At 42.1% G+C, this 15,261-nt stretch overlaps 2 protein-coding genes across 7 annotated transcripts in view; one reads left to right on the forward strand and one right to left on the reverse strand.

The window, feature by feature from the left end:
- The window catches only part of LOC114646216 (high choriolytic enzyme 2-like), a 48,596-nt gene extending 46,347 nt beyond the window's left edge, over positions 1 to 2,249 (forward strand). For 5 of the 6 annotated variants that reach the window (XM_051923527.1, XM_028794289.2, XM_028794292.2 and 2 more), the window contains 3 exons: positions 53 to 278; positions 1,155 to 1,273; positions 1,390 to 2,249. In XM_051923527.1, coding sequence (XP_051779487.1) covers positions 53 to 278; positions 1,155 to 1,273; positions 1,390 to 1,620 — 576 coding nt within the window. In that variant the 3' untranslated portion in view covers positions 1,621 to 2,249. The remainder of the gene's footprint in view (positions 1 to 52; positions 279 to 1,154; positions 1,274 to 1,389) is intronic. The other variant, XM_051923529.1, reaches the window with a different exon arrangement.
- An 11,709-nt stretch (positions 2,250 to 13,958) lies between these two features.
- The window catches only part of cd59 (CD59 molecule (CD59 blood group)), a 30,281-nt gene continuing 28,978 nt past the window's right edge, over positions 13,959 to 15,261 (reverse strand). The window contains exon 4 of the mRNA XM_051923536.1: positions 13,959 to 14,211. Coding sequence (XP_051779496.1) covers positions 14,003 to 14,211 — 209 coding nt within the window. The 3' untranslated portion in view covers positions 13,959 to 14,002. The remainder of the gene's footprint in view (positions 14,212 to 15,261) is intronic.

Genomic DNA, 15,261 nt, shown 5'->3' on the forward strand with positions numbered 1-15,261 from the left:
CCAATCCCGAGTGGTTTCTCTCACTTGGCAGTGTCAACTTTTGTACCATCAGATCCTGCTGGATTTCGAGGTGTTTATTGTGCAAGAATCTCCCGGCTGTATAGCTGACTCTGTTCGTGTGTATGACGGTGACAGCATTCAGTCCCCAGTGCTGCTAGAGAAGACTTGCGGATCCCGGGAGGTACCAGGATACTACTCCAGTACAAATACACTGCTGGTTGAGTTCATCCGAAGCAGCCTCAGGTCTCCTAGCCATTTCCAGGCCAAATACCAAATGGGTAAGCATGATTCCTCCTACTTAAACTTACAAAGCTAAGTTTACAACACATGGGACACAGTGCCAAATCACTGAATCCAACAAAGCTTCTTCTCTACAAGAAAAAAGTGCAGTAAGAAATTAATGCACACTAGCATGAGTTCCCACAGGATCTTGTCAGTTAATTCATATCAGCTTTCTGTCTGTCCATTTTGAGAACTGCTTACTGTAGGTCAGGGTGACTATCCTGGCACTGTCGGTAACATGGCAGAAATCAACCTCAGATGGGGGTGTTAGTGATCTGTAGGGCACATTCATTCACACAAAAAAAAAAAAACAATTTAGCTGCTTGTCCTTGACGTGCCTCTGGGAAGTGGAGTACAAAGGTAAAAACCCACGCAGACACAGGAGCTTGGACTAGAACCTGCGACTGCAAAGCTGTGAGGAATTTCTCACACTAGAAGGCTTATGTCTAGGCCTTTCTGGAGGCCATCAAGTCAAAAGTGGAGCCTGGCAGAATGTGCAGAAGGCACCGCTGATTAACAAGTCTTCTTCAGGCCTTGCTTGTTCCTGTGATGCCAGGTGCTTTATATTTTGAAGCCACTTCTATCCTGTCCTGCGTACCGAACTTAAAAACTCTAATGAGAACTGCATTAAGTATCTTAGAAGAAACTTTTAGGAAACCAGGGAAGATAATATAGTATACTCTCAAGTGTTTTTATTTGCTTCCTTCTAACAGAAAACTCCAGTTAATCGGTGAAAAGCTTAATTTTCCTAATAATGTAAATTTAGATAATCACGTCATCTGTCTGCCTGTCCTCTTAAATTTCAATATGCTTTTCTTGATTACATACATTAGTGCTTGCTCCACTCCTAACTATATCTTTCCAACATCTAGTAGCCTGTGGAGCCACTAAGACCACAATGTCTGGAGAGTTCAGCTCGGAGAACTTTCCTACAGGTTACCCCAACAACCATGAGTGTACCTGGAACCTCATAGCTCCCCCAGGCTACAAGGTGAGGGCCTTGTCCTAGACAACATCAAGGTCATTGAGACTGATGGGCACATCCTATGCCCTTTAGTAGGCAGCGAGTGTCATACTGAAGTTACACCAGCTTTGTTTCTTCTGCAGGTGTCTATCACAGTGGTTTCATTCCATCTAGAGAATTCTCCAGCTTGCGAGTTTGACTATGTTATCTTCTGGGATGGATTCAAAAGTACTGCCAAGATGGTAGGCAAATACTGTGGTGAAGGACCTGTGCCATTTTTCATATCTACGGGGAATGTTGCAGCTGTCCAGTTTCACAGTGACAAGTCCATTCGTGCTGCTGGGGCTCTGTTCACGTATGCCTTTATCCATTAGGACTTAGTGATACCTTCTGCAAGAAACCCTCTGGTTTAGAACAGGATGTCAGCTGCTCACTCAATTAACTTTTCATTTTTAAGCTAGGCACCCTAGTTTTGCCATGGCCATAACTTACTTGATGACACCTCGGGTGGTGGTCCTGGAAAAATGGTAGAGCTCTATCTTAAATGAGCTGCGTTGGATAGCTGCAAACAACTCAGGTTTGATTGAGTGTAAGGAACACTTCTACAATTCAAGCCAACTACTTTGATAAGCACACCAATGATCTGCATGGAGAACCCACTCCACTCCACACTAATCTAGACTTTGGGGAAAGAAACAGATTAGACACCTGAAAGATGACATGTCCTGCAACACGTTGACCATGCTATTATTGAGTTTGCAGTTGCAGTTTGACCGGCTTGCACAAGAAAAGCACCATCTACAGGAGTGGCAGCCAGCTGGCAGAACACAACGCTGGCTTGTGCAAATGTGGCCCACCATATAGCGTCTTCTGAGAACTGCCAAGTGTAGTGAGTGAGTGGCCATTAGGTTCATCTCGTCTGTCCCAGGAGGGTCAAGCAATTCATGTGTATAATCAAGTATATACTGTGCAGGATACTCAGTAATGAAAAAATAAAATTGTATATTAGTTAATATTTTGTTCATTTCTTCTTTCGATCAAGGCTTCAGACATGATGTACCTAGTCCAGTATGTGTATACCAGCAGACTAAGATTACTGATAAATGGGCATCACAGAGTCTAAGGACAGTTTTGCAATTTTCAGCTAGCTTACAAAGTTGTCTTCAGAGCAAAAATTTCAATGCTGGACAGTAGGGCTACGATCCTGTGGAACACCAGGCGCAAAGCAGAAATCTACCTATACACACCACCCAAAAATTATTTTTTATATGTTACTTGCCCCATGTACTTTGTAATTTTAATGTCCTGTTTTCATGCAGAACAGAGATAAGAAAGTTCCTGCTATAATAGGAATCTATGGAGACCAACTGGACATTGGTAAACAATATCGAAACGTCCATGAGATTAAAAATGGTTCTTGGCCACCACAAGCTATAAGCAGTAAGTGGCATATAATTAATTATCATTTTTGGATGGAGTATTCCTTTAAGTCTGCAGTAGTGCAGCAATTGGTGTACCTGTTTCATGGAACCCACAAGTTCAAATCCCTGTTGTCTTTGTAGAGTCTGCACATTCTCCCCGCATCTCCTTCCAGAACCCCAAAGACAAGCTGGTCCTGTGAGTGTGTGTAAGAGGGCCCTGTAAGAAACTGCTGCCCCATCCAGGGCTGGTTCTTGGCCTTCTGCTTAGTGCTGTCGGGGTGGGCTGAAGAGGATTAAGTGGCTCTCAGAATATTTTGTTATGGTAGTAAATTAGGGAGAACTCAAACTCTACCTCTGCTTCTCTACACAGAGCAGAGAGAACAGCAGTGCCAACAACAGTTCTACCCTTCTATTTAAGAGGAGTGAGTGCCAGTGCAAGACAACTTCTCCATGTGATTATGGCACCAAATGCCACAGCTCGCTGTCTGCCCATGGAATGCTGATGCATCTTACCTACCCTCAATACACTGAAAGCTAAAGGGCATGGCAGGTCTGCAGTTTAATGTAGCATTTCCAGGACTTTACCAGTGGAGTTCATAAAAAGTCACAGGCTGGCACTTCACTCCAGTGACTTGATGCTCATTCAGTGAGAAAGGCTTTCAGGTTCTCTGGAGCAATAATGACTCAAGCCTGGCACTGGTGAAGCCTCATCTGGAGTAGTGTGTGCAGTTTTGGTCTCCAGGCTATAAAACAACAACAACATTTATTTATATAGCACATTTTCATACAAACAAGGTAGTTCAAAGTGCTACAAGTCAAAGTCAATGGACATAGCAGCACTAGAAATGGTCCAGAGAAGAGCAACTAGGCACATTCAAGGGCTACAGGGAATGAATTATGAAAAAAGATTAAAAGAGCTGAGCCTTTTCAATTTAAGCAAAAGAAGATTAAGAGGAGACCTGACTGAAGTGTTTCAAATTATGAAGGGAATTAGTACAGCAAATCGAGACTGTTACTTTAAAATGAGTTCATCAAGAACACGGGGACACAGTTGGAAACTTGATAGGGGTAAATTATGCACAAACATTAGGAAGTTTTGCTTCACACAGAGAACCATAGACACGTGGAATAAGCTAACAAGTAGTGTGGTGGACAGTAAGACTTTATGGACTTTCAAAACTCGACCTGATGTTATTTTAGAAGAATAAAGTGGATAGGACTGGCGAGCTTTGTTGGGCTGAAATGGCCTGTTCTTGTGTAGTGTAGCAGTAGGGGGCGCTAGAGCTCCCTTGACCCCTCAGGTACAACGCCAGCCACAAGGTAAAAGTATAATTATTATTTATTAAATAATAATACTGTGCACCAAGCACTCTACACTCCACACTACACATACAATAAGAATAATAATCAATAATCAAGCACAAATACCAATCCTTCTTTTCTCAGACACTTCGCCACCCTTCCTCCCAGCTCAGCTCAGTGTCTGGGCTTTCCCAGAGTCCTTTTATACCCCCTGACCCGAAGGTGTTCCTGCCCAACAGTCCACAAGTCCTTATTACTTCCGGGTCAGGGTAAAAGTCCTTTTCTTCAACCTGGAAGTACGTCACTTCTCCTGTTCATGTGACCAGGACGTACTTCCAGGTTATAGGGCACGTAAGAGTCCAACAGCCTCCCTACAGCGACTCCCGGTGGTCCCCAAGGTATCCAGCAGGGTTGTGCATAGAAACTACAAAGTCCATGAGGCCCTGCTGGAATTCGGGATACTTCCATGCTGTCGGGAGAGCTCCTCCTGGCAGCCTGGGGGTGAGGGCCGGAAACTTTCGCCGGCCATCCATCACAGTAGATTGTTCTAATGTTCTAATGTTGAAATGGGCCGGAGTGTGCAGAAGAAAAAAAAAAACAACAACAATATAGCTGACAGCTCCCTGCAAGTTCTCACCACCATTCACCAAACTAAAAGACATTTCATTGAAAGGGGAAAAAACTGAAGCCAACCCATGGCTGGCTAAAGAGATCCAGAGACAGGCAGCAGAGGGAAGGCTGAAAAGTGGAATTAAATATTTAGGCGCTATAGGCTTGAAATATGCACTCTTATACAACCTAAAATATTTTGGTCATAACATACAAAAAGATAACAAGCAGTCAACTTTATTTTACATTATACTTTTGTTTGTAGATTTGAATTGTTTTATTTTATGATTGTGAACAAGCAGCCTTAGTGATTTCATCAGGTCCACACAGTGAGCCAGTGGGAATGCTTAGGCATATGAAGTCAAACATCTCACGTGTCCTTTCACCATCGTAACCCTCAGTCTGGTGCTTCAGCATCCCTTTCTGCACACGTTACCACGAGGATGTGAATGATGCTGTGTGTCACTTTACACACTAAACACCATTAGAGAGCCGTGAGGGTCAGTCAGTACACCACTGTGGGTCTCTCTCTTTAATGACCTTGGCACTTATACATATAACCTGATTATGAAATAGTCTTTCATGTGTTGGAAACGTTCTAGTATTATGATGTTACATGTTGTTTTTGCATATGTTTATTATTATTTATTTAGGTTTATTTGTCATATATAGGTTAACACATATATGTTTTATAGTCCTGCGGTGGGTTGGCACCCTGCCCGGGATTGGTTCCTGCCTTGTGCCCTGTGTTGGCTGGGATTGGCTCCAGCAGACCCCCGTGACCCTGTGTTCGGATACAGCGGGTTGGAAAATGGATGGATGGATGGATGTTTTATAGTCTTGCTTTTTGCATATACTATTTTGCAGTACTGGTTTATGAGAAAGTAGTTTTTGGGCTCTTCCAGGAGAAACACTTAGACTTTTTTTAAAAGGTGTAACTTTGACTCTTCATATTCTATTAGCAGGCAAAGCCCTGGAATCAGCTGATGTGCCATGCACAACGTCAAGTTCTTCTATCATTTTTCCTAAAGACACCTATTGGTTTACTCTTTATCATAGGGGCGCAATTTCCTAAACAAACTATAGTCCAAAATGGCTTAAAATGTGGGTTTTTAGAGGGCCAGAGGAGAGAACCCCAAAAAAGCTTGACATCTTCTATAGCTAGACCTAAAGACAAGTGAACAGCATGTCATATGTGTGGCTTTGTTGTACTGGCGAGTCAGTAGGAACCAGACAAAACATAAAAAACAAGTTATTTCAAAGTGTTCGTTTTTGTTGTTGTCACCACTTTATGGTTAGACTTTTGGTACGGTATGGTGACTTTTTGCACTGGATTTTCAGTACTGAGGCTCGTCAGTTTGTGAAGCTAATGTTCCCTTACTGAACACAGAAGATTACAGAAGTGGCAACTGATTTAAGGAATGGCAGGTGTAGTAAATGGAGCTAACATTTCCCCTCTGTTATATGCTCATCGTTGGGGATAATGGTGTTGAAAATGTTAGGGCCATCATTGTCACACCATCAAATGATGGCTGTGCACCACTCAAAGACTTGGCTGGAAATCTCTGGAGTACTTTGTGAGGTTTAATTGTTAGTTGTGTCATGGGCACTATGCCAACAAATGCAAACATGAAGATCACAATTTGCAGTATAAACAGTTTGTGTTTGTTAAGACCAAGTAGTCCAGGAGGCATTCATTATACTAATTTTATGAACTTGTATGTGATAATGCACACTATAGTAGGTGAAAGGCTTGTGATTGGATATAAACATTTTTATATTCAATACTAGGGGGGTTCACCCCCTGCTTGCCAGAGCAGCAAAGGTGGGGGCTGAGAAGATGCGGTTGCTCCTCTGAAACCCCGTCTTAAAACGGTGATACAATGGGAAACAGGTTTTGTTTTTTTTTGTTTTTTTTAACCTCCTCTTTGCTCGATCAGCTGCTGGCTGTCTGCTGCTGCCGTGCCGTGTGATCTGTCATCTCGCGTGGCGTTTCAAACATTTAAAAGCCTGTACAGTAGCTGTCCTACTCTTTGTCTTTTATTTCCGGCCCTGGGCTTGGTTAAATCTCTTGGCACAAAGACTCATCTCGCGGGACGCGAGTTCTTGATATTTTTTAGTTTATAATTTAAAAACGGAATAAAAATCTGAAAATCTAACAACATCACATTAAAGTTCAATACATCTGGAAAAGAATGATAGCAAACATATATATGTGGGTTTTAAAATAAGCTGATTTAAAGCATGACATAAATACATCACATAAAATCGTTGCACTTTTAGGCTTAGGATTTTATATGTAGAGAGTAGATATATACATTGGCTATAAAAATAATTTCCATATCACAAATGATTTCTAAACCCACTTGTACTTGTAACCATCCTTTTTTTTTTTTTTTTTTTTTTTAAAACTTTCTCTATATATAATTGAATTGTTGCTTTCATGAAAAACCTGACATTGTCAGAAAGGTGCGTTTCTGGTCAAATTTTGTCAATTCTCAGGAAATTTGATGGTCAGTTTGCACTTGTTAGTCTTGAGAGCTGATTTGGTTTTGGTGGAAATCCAACTATTCAGCTTTGAGCTTTTAAAGTTCAATATTTTTGAGTCCAAAATCTGAAACAGCCAAACCACTGCTCTGAAAGAAGTTCACATTTAGCACTTTGAAAGAAAGACCTTTGTGAACTTTGAGTTCAGTCCAAAGTTCAACCTTTCATTTTTTTTAAAGTTCAAGATTTTCTCATGCAGTGGTTTCACAGCAGCCAACATGTAATGTCTTTTATTAAATGAGCATGATGTGCTAGCCTTTAGGGGGGACTAAAACGAGAAGGAAAAAATCAGTGGTAGTGCATCTTACACATGTTCTGTTCAACTAACAGCATAAGCTGTACTCGTGTGGTAAACCTGGAGACCACATCAGACTTCTTCCTTATGTTCTTTTCCTTAATTATTGATCTTTGCCTCTTAAGCAAACAAAGTGTGAAGTCTGTTTTTTCACAGCACCTGCTTACCCATGATCTGAGATTTTGACTCCATCCCATTCAGTGTGCACCAGAAATGACAGTCTGATTACTCCAAGAGGGCAACAACTGCAGAGATGTAATCCTTGGGTTTCCAAGCCAGATATTTTCCAGGGTTCGAATGTGCCTTGACATCTTCTCCATGAAAACCTTGAGCAGGATAGAAAATCAAACCCACCACTGGTGGAGTCCAACAGTCATACTAAATGAACATCACTCAAAAAGTATGCAAACACAATTCTCAGTCTATCAATGCAAGGATCAGATGGCACACAGCAGCAGTCCTTGAGACCCCAGCTGACACAAAATACTGTGGCTGTCAACAAAGCACACCTAGAACTGACAAATCTCCCTAACCCCCTTCAAAATATCTGGGCAAGGACAGAATTGCTGGTCTGCCATTCCACAGTCAGAACATAATCTGTACTGTTCCTTCTGGATCTGAGATTTCACTATCAAATGGGGTCTTCATTCCAGTGTCTAAGCATAGCAAACTCAAGGACTGTGATCCCTCAGTAACTGCAACACACCCTTTTTTAAAAATGCTGCCCTTCACTCCAATTTGCCAGATTACAAGGAGCTATCCTTGCCTTCCTGTCAACACTTAAGAGCATGTTAAGTCTAAATAATCCCACAATACCCAGGGCTTTCACCATTTCCAGTTAGATCCCATCCACCTCTGCAGCCTTCCTGCCACAAAGCTTTTCAAATCACAACAGCCACCTCCACCGCAGAGATGAACCACTGCTTCAGGTATTTCCTCCTTCAGGGATGTCATACACTCCAGGCTTTGGAGTTCCACAGAGTGAACTGCATCCCCAGTTGAGGTCACCCTTGCTGAGAGCGCCCCAAGTGACAAAACCTCATTGAGGCCACCCAAAACTCATTCTATGAAGGCCTCACCAAACTCCACCTATACATGGCACTTCACTGTGGTCACTGCTATAGCTCTTACCTGTTTGTGCTGCTAGTACCTTGTGGTCAAACTTGAGACTCTTCCTGGGGTTATGACCTTCCGTATGCCTCTAGAGCAGTGTTTCCCAAACTCGGTCCTGGGGACCCCCTGTGGCTGCAGGTTCTTGTTCTAATCAGCTTCTATTTTTAATTGGACTCCTGAACTAACTATGTGAACTGATATTTCCCAAGTTCTGTGTTTTGGGAACAATATAGAAATTAGAAAACTAAGTTTGGTAAATATATGCAGTAATCCCTCGCTATATCGCGCTTCGCCTTTCGCGGCTTCACTCCATTGCGGATTTTATATGTAAGCATATTTAAATATATATCGCGGATTTTTTGCTGGTTCGCGGATTTCTGCGGACAATGGGTCTTTTAATTTCTGGTACATGCTTCCTCAGTTGGTTTGCCCAGTTGATTTCATACAAGGGACGCTATTGGCAGGTGGCTGAGAAGCTACCCAACTTACTTTTCTTTCTCTCTCTCTTGCGCTGACTATCTGTGATCCTGACGTAGGGGGTATGAGCAGGGGGGCTGTTCGCACACCTAGACGATACGGACGCTCGTCTAAAAATGCTGAAAGATTATCTTCACGTTGCTATCTTTTGTGCAGCTGCTTCCTGAAATGACATGCTGCACGGTGCTTCGCATACTTAAAAGCTCGAAGGGCACGTATTGATTTTTGCTTGAAAAACAAACTCTGTCTCTCTCTCTCTCTCTTTGTCTGCTCCTGACGGAGGGGGTGTGAGCTGCCGCCTTCAACAGCTTTGTACCAGCGGTGCTTCGCATACTTAAGCCAAACAGCCCTATTGATTTGTTTGCTTTTCTCTATCTCTGTGACATGATCTGCTCCTGACGGGCACTCCTTTGAAGAGGAAGATATGTTTGCATTCTTTTAATTGTGAGACGGAACTGTCATCTCTGTCTTGTCATGGAGCACAGTTTAAACTTTTGAAAAAGAGACAAATGTTTGTTTGCAGTGTTTGAATAACGTTCCTGTCTCACTACAACCTCCTGTGTTTCTGCGCAAATCTGTGACCCAAGCATGACAATATAAAAATAACCATATACAGTAATCCCTCCTCCATCGTGGGGGTTGCGTTCCAGAGCCACCCGCGAAATAGGAAAATCCGCGAAGTAGAAACCATATGTTTATATGGTTATTTTTATATTGTCATGCTTGGGTCACAGATTTGCGCAGAAACACAGGAGGTTGTAGAGAGACAGGAACGTTATTCAAACACTGCAAACAAACATTTGTCTCTTTTTCAAAAGTTTAAACTGTGCTCCATGACAAGACAGAGATGACAGTTCTGTCTCACAATTAAAAGAATGCAAACATATCTTCCTTTTCAAAGGAGTGCAAAGCAAGCAGTCAAAAAAAAAATCAATAGGGCTTTTTGGCTTTTAAGTATGCGAAGGACCGCCGGTACAAAGCTTTTGAAGGCGGCAGCTCACACCCCCTCTGTCAGGAGCAGGAAGAGAGAGAGAGAGAGCCACAGAAAAACAAAGTCAAAAATCAATACGTGCCCTTCGAGCTTTTAAGTATGCGAAGCTCCGTGCAGCATGTCCTTCAGGAAGCAGCTGCACACAGCCCCCCTGCTCACACCCCCCTACGTCAGCGCAAGAGAGAGAGAGAGAGAGAGAGAAAGTAAGCTGGATAGCTTCTCAGCCATCTGCCAATAGCGTCCCTTGTATGAAATCAACTGGGCAAACCAACTGAGGAAGCATGTACCAGAAATTAAAAGACCCATTGTCCGCAGAAACCCGCGAAGCAGCAAAAAATCCGTGATATATATTTAAATATGCTTACATATAAAATCCGCGATGGAGTGAAGCCGCGAAAGGCGAAGCGCGATATAGCGAGGGATCACTGTAAACATATGGTTTCTACTTCGCGGATTTTCTTATTTCGCGGGTGGCTCTGGAACGCAACCCCCGCGATGGAGGAGGGATTACTGTATTTATATATTAAAGTGTACCAAGCAGTTATATGAGAATAATGTATATTTTTCTTTTTAACAATATTTGCATCTTGATTTTCATTCTACTTTTCCAGGTGTTGTAATTGTTTAATTAATCCATTATTTACTAATTTGTGGGTCTGACTCTAAAGTACTTGCAGCCTTTGATTATTCAGTGTTGTTTGCCACCGTGTCTGCTCTGCTCGTTTTTAATTGTCATTAATAAACAGAAATATTTCTACAAGTCTTATGAATGTAAAAATCATGCTGCTGTGCTTTTCTGAATGTAGAATAAGAGAAAATAATCCCAGCTAATTAAATGAGCTCAGTGTTACCAGGTGTTGTCAATGATCTGGTTGGAACAAAAACCTGCAGTCACAGGGGGGCCACAAGACCGAGGCTGGGAAACACTGCAATAGAGCTACAGTATAGTGGCTGGAGGTCCTGCTAACAATAGGGTCACCCATGCCAAATAAGTGCAAGTGTCCACTGGCCAGGCATGGAACAATCTAAACATGACCCTTGGCATAGTTCTGATTAAATCACAGTGACCAGGCCTGAGAGTGTTCTCTGAAAAGTACCTGCTAGTCATGGTGGAGCCACACAGCCTGGTCAGGCTCAGTCCAAAAAAGCAAAGTGGAGTTTTCCCCCACAAGGTGAAGGATAAGGGGTAGGTGTAACACCATTGAACAGATTCAGGTGTGTTGGTTTTGGTTTTATTCATCTACACCAATAAATGTTCATCAGAGTAACAATTCTCAGCTTTCTAGCACAGTACTCCTTTCTCTTTTGGTATAGAGACATACAACTTTTGTTACTGGGGAAAATTTGGCTTTTTATAGAAGCTTCATGTTATCAATATTATAACAACCACAAAAAACTTCACATGACTTGGCTAAAGATAAAAAGTGCTGTTCCAGTCCCATGAGGCATTATGCAGGAGTATTGCTGTTGGTATAAAGAAGCCCCAGTCACGTTTCTTGACGCACTTCTGAACAATTTGTTGGCTTAAAGTCCTTGTCAGCAAGAGGATGTGCAGCATTGCTCATATTGGCACTCACTTCAGTTTTATTTTTCTCCTTCGCTGCTACCTCAGGGGGGTCCACAGTACTTCCTATAGTTGAGCTTGCCCTTTTAAGTAGCTTGTTGATTTGGTGGGCCTCTCTTGAAGTGATGCTGCCAGCTCAGCACACCATAGCCTAGGAAATCGCACTGGCCATCACAGAGTTGTAAAAGCTGTGAAGGATGTCACTTCCCATATTAAAGGAATGCAGTCTATTAAGAGAATTGTAGAAGTCTGCTCTGCCCTTTCTTATATAGTTCCTCTGTTTCGAGATCAGCCCAGCTTTGCAGTGAAGTGGACCCCCAAGGAACTGTAGCAGTGCACCATCTTCACATCCACTCTCTAAATAGTGACCAGCCAAAAAAGCTCTTTAGTACCTCTTATTTAATCATACTTCACAGAACATTTGGTGGCTAAGGTGAAGGACTTCAATCATAAAAAGTTAGCTGTTCAGTTTCTGCCACAGCTAAATACTGTACATTATATTAATCAAGAATGTCATGACCAAGGATTTCAAAGTAAAACACCGATGCATCTAAACATACAGTATACAACATACAAGTGTTCTCCCAAGGCATCCACACACTGCTCATGAAAAGCAAAGCACACTGATGTAAAGGCTGGTTAAGTGACACCTGTCCATGTGGACACAGCACACTGATCTCCCTGCTGTTCACAAACAGAGGCCACACGTAGTCAGACAAACACACTTCTCTGTGGTATTAATGTCACCTCACCAATCTTGTACCATAAGACCTGCTGAATGAAATGCATACAGCACCCTCTGCTGATAGTTACACGTCAAACGGCCTTTGCTTAGGTTATCCACATAAAATATGAAAAAGCTGAAATCCGAAAATTGCCTAATTCAACTTTAATTTTTCTGACGATTTCAAAACCTGGTGGTACTTACATTTTGATGGGAGATAGGAATTAAAGACTGAGTGGGAAGACAGAATAAAAGTTGATGAGCAGTTTGTGTGCGTCACACCTAGCGTGGCTCTCTTGTAAGATCACTGGCAGCAGGGCCTGCATTCTCATGACTGATTCAAATAACAAGACGTTTGACCAACAAGACATTAAGACACACACATTACAAAAAACACCAAATTGATTTCCTGAAATTTTAAACTCAAATCTTTATTTCAAATAGTGCATCGTTTAACAAATACTGTCTCAAAGCAGTCACATTGTAAAAACACACTGTTAAGATTGAGAAGCTATTAAATCATGTTAGTTAGTAAATGCCGGTGCTGATTGTAGGAAGGTGCACTGCAGCGATGTGCAGCAATCAGGTGGACAGCAGCAGGGGCTGCCCTTGGCAGGTCTACACTATGTGTGCGTTACCAACTGAAGGTTTTTGCACTACAAGGTCATAATTGCTTCTTTGACATACTGCTTTTGGTTTCAAGTATTACGGTGTAGTCTAATGTAGCCAGATGCATGCCGACTACGCTTTCCTCTCTTTAGAGCTGACTTTATAGATGGTATTTATTGTCTGTTTCACCTCACAAATACAGGACCTCGTATGATCTAGTATATGGCACTTAATTTCAAATGTATCTGCATACAATTTTGTCACCATGTACACCGGTTAATAGAGACCACCATGGAACAAAATGTCTGATACCTCCCTGAACAGAGTTTGTCTAAGCTTTTGATCACCATGGCTATATTTGTCTGAATTCTAATTCCTGACTGGCTGCAACAATTTCAATACCTTGAATACTTTGGTGAAACTTCTTTTTTTGTTACCATCAGCTTAGGCAACTTCAAGGACACCACTAACAGTGCTGCAACTAAGGACAGACCTTAATTCATTTCCTTAAAGACTGCTTAGACAATTTTCTGTACTGTCAAATACAGTAGGATGCCATAAGGGTGGTATGAAAACATGTGGGAGTGCGCCCTGCAATGGACAGGCCCCCTGTTCAGGGGTAGCTCTCACCTTGCCCTTAATACACGCTGGTGCCCCAACCCATAACTAGATAAGCTTGTTAGAAAATGGATAGATCACTGACTATAGAGAGACCAACATTTACTGCCTCAAGGCAGAAACCCAGAAGTCTTAGCTAGCACACCCCAGTCGTCACTGAAGGGTGACCATGACGGAGATCTCTATTCCTAGTAATACCTAACTGAATCAGGGGCTGGAAGAGCATTTCCTCAAGACTCGAAGCAGATTGCCTTGACACAGCCACAACCCAGGACTTGTATACTCTTTTGTTCCCAGGGAGACTGGATTCTAAATAACTAAGCAGCTATTAATTAATATAAGCGCTGAAAGTTAAAACTGTCATGGACTGAACCGAAGGACACAGGCCAAAAAAAAAAAACATGCAAAATACACTTTTGTTTTTTTTGTTTTTTTTTTAAAAAAAGAAACTTTTCCTGAACAAGGAGTGCAGCTGATTGCACAACTTTATACATGTCCAAAGGGGAGCCACACGACAAACAAAGCCGCAGCCAGGATCAACAGTACTGGTGATGTCAGAGTAGTTGACGGGGTACCATTGCACAAATTCCTGTTGCAGCAGTAAAAACTGGTAGCTCCTGTCATCTGGGGGAAACGGGCTTTCAACGTCTCCTTGTTACAGTCGTCATACTTAATGCACTGCTTCACAAATCCCGCTGCAAGGACAAAACAAGAAGTCACGTTGACCAGTCTGGCTTGTACAGCCGTAAGTAAAGCACCTGACCCAAGACTCAGTAAGTGCCTTCACAGTGAAATGCAGTGGTAGAAAGTTACATCTCCTATAGATTTACTATAAACACAAGAACTAGTAAACAAAAGCTTCTCTCTCTGGGGGGTATTTTCCGTACGTCGCTTAAATCATCCGAGATCAGGTGCCTCATCTTGGACGAGTTAATGCCGGTGAAACTCATCCTGGATAAGTCGGTTTTTCAAACGCAGCCGTGTAGTAGATTAGTTTAGCTGGATCTAATCATCCAAGATGAATGCGCGCAGCCGCACTGAGTGAAAAGCCCATATATATTGAGTCTAGAAAACATGATCAGCAAGTCTTTGATAGGCTGTAACAAAATGACGAAAGAACAGGCGCATTTTTTTCACACAAGCGGAGCAAGACCTTTTATTCGAAGGACATGAAGAATTTCAAGATTTAATATGCACAAGGGGGAAACACTGCAAAAGCAGCCCAAACCAGAAAAGACGGCTGGCAAAAAGTGGCCGACAAATTAAACGCTAAGTAGTGTGCATTGTACTTACTGAATGCAGCCTTTCATTTCCTATGTGTCAGATTAATTATTATTTAATATGTTGTAATTCCACATCAAACGTGAGCACAAGGAGAACATGGGAACAGGTTAAAGTGAAGTACAAGAAAATACTTCAAACTGGTAAATATTGGTATATAACTATTTAAAGAATTGTTGACATAAATAATCATATATAATATAAAAAACATTAATTTTAAAGCAAATAAGAAGGCAGACAAGCAAAAAACAGGTGGAGGTCCACACTTAACCCCTGCAGAAGAGTTGGCTCTCCAGCAAAATGCCCATCGCCCTGTCTGTGAGGGCATTCCAGGGGGAAGCTCCTCCTCAGAACCAGTGGCAGGATGCAGTGGTCACTTCATTTCAGGTAAAGGATGGTCATTGCATATATTTGTCCTCAATGTGTGCTATAGGTATGTTCCATATAGCCCTCTTTTTTGTTGG

The sequence above is a fragment of the Erpetoichthys calabaricus genome, chromosome 2, assembly GCF_900747795.2.
Source record: "Erpetoichthys calabaricus chromosome 2, fErpCal1.3, whole genome shotgun sequence".
Classification (NCBI taxonomy): domain Eukaryota; kingdom Metazoa; phylum Chordata; class Cladistia; order Polypteriformes; family Polypteridae; genus Erpetoichthys; species Erpetoichthys calabaricus.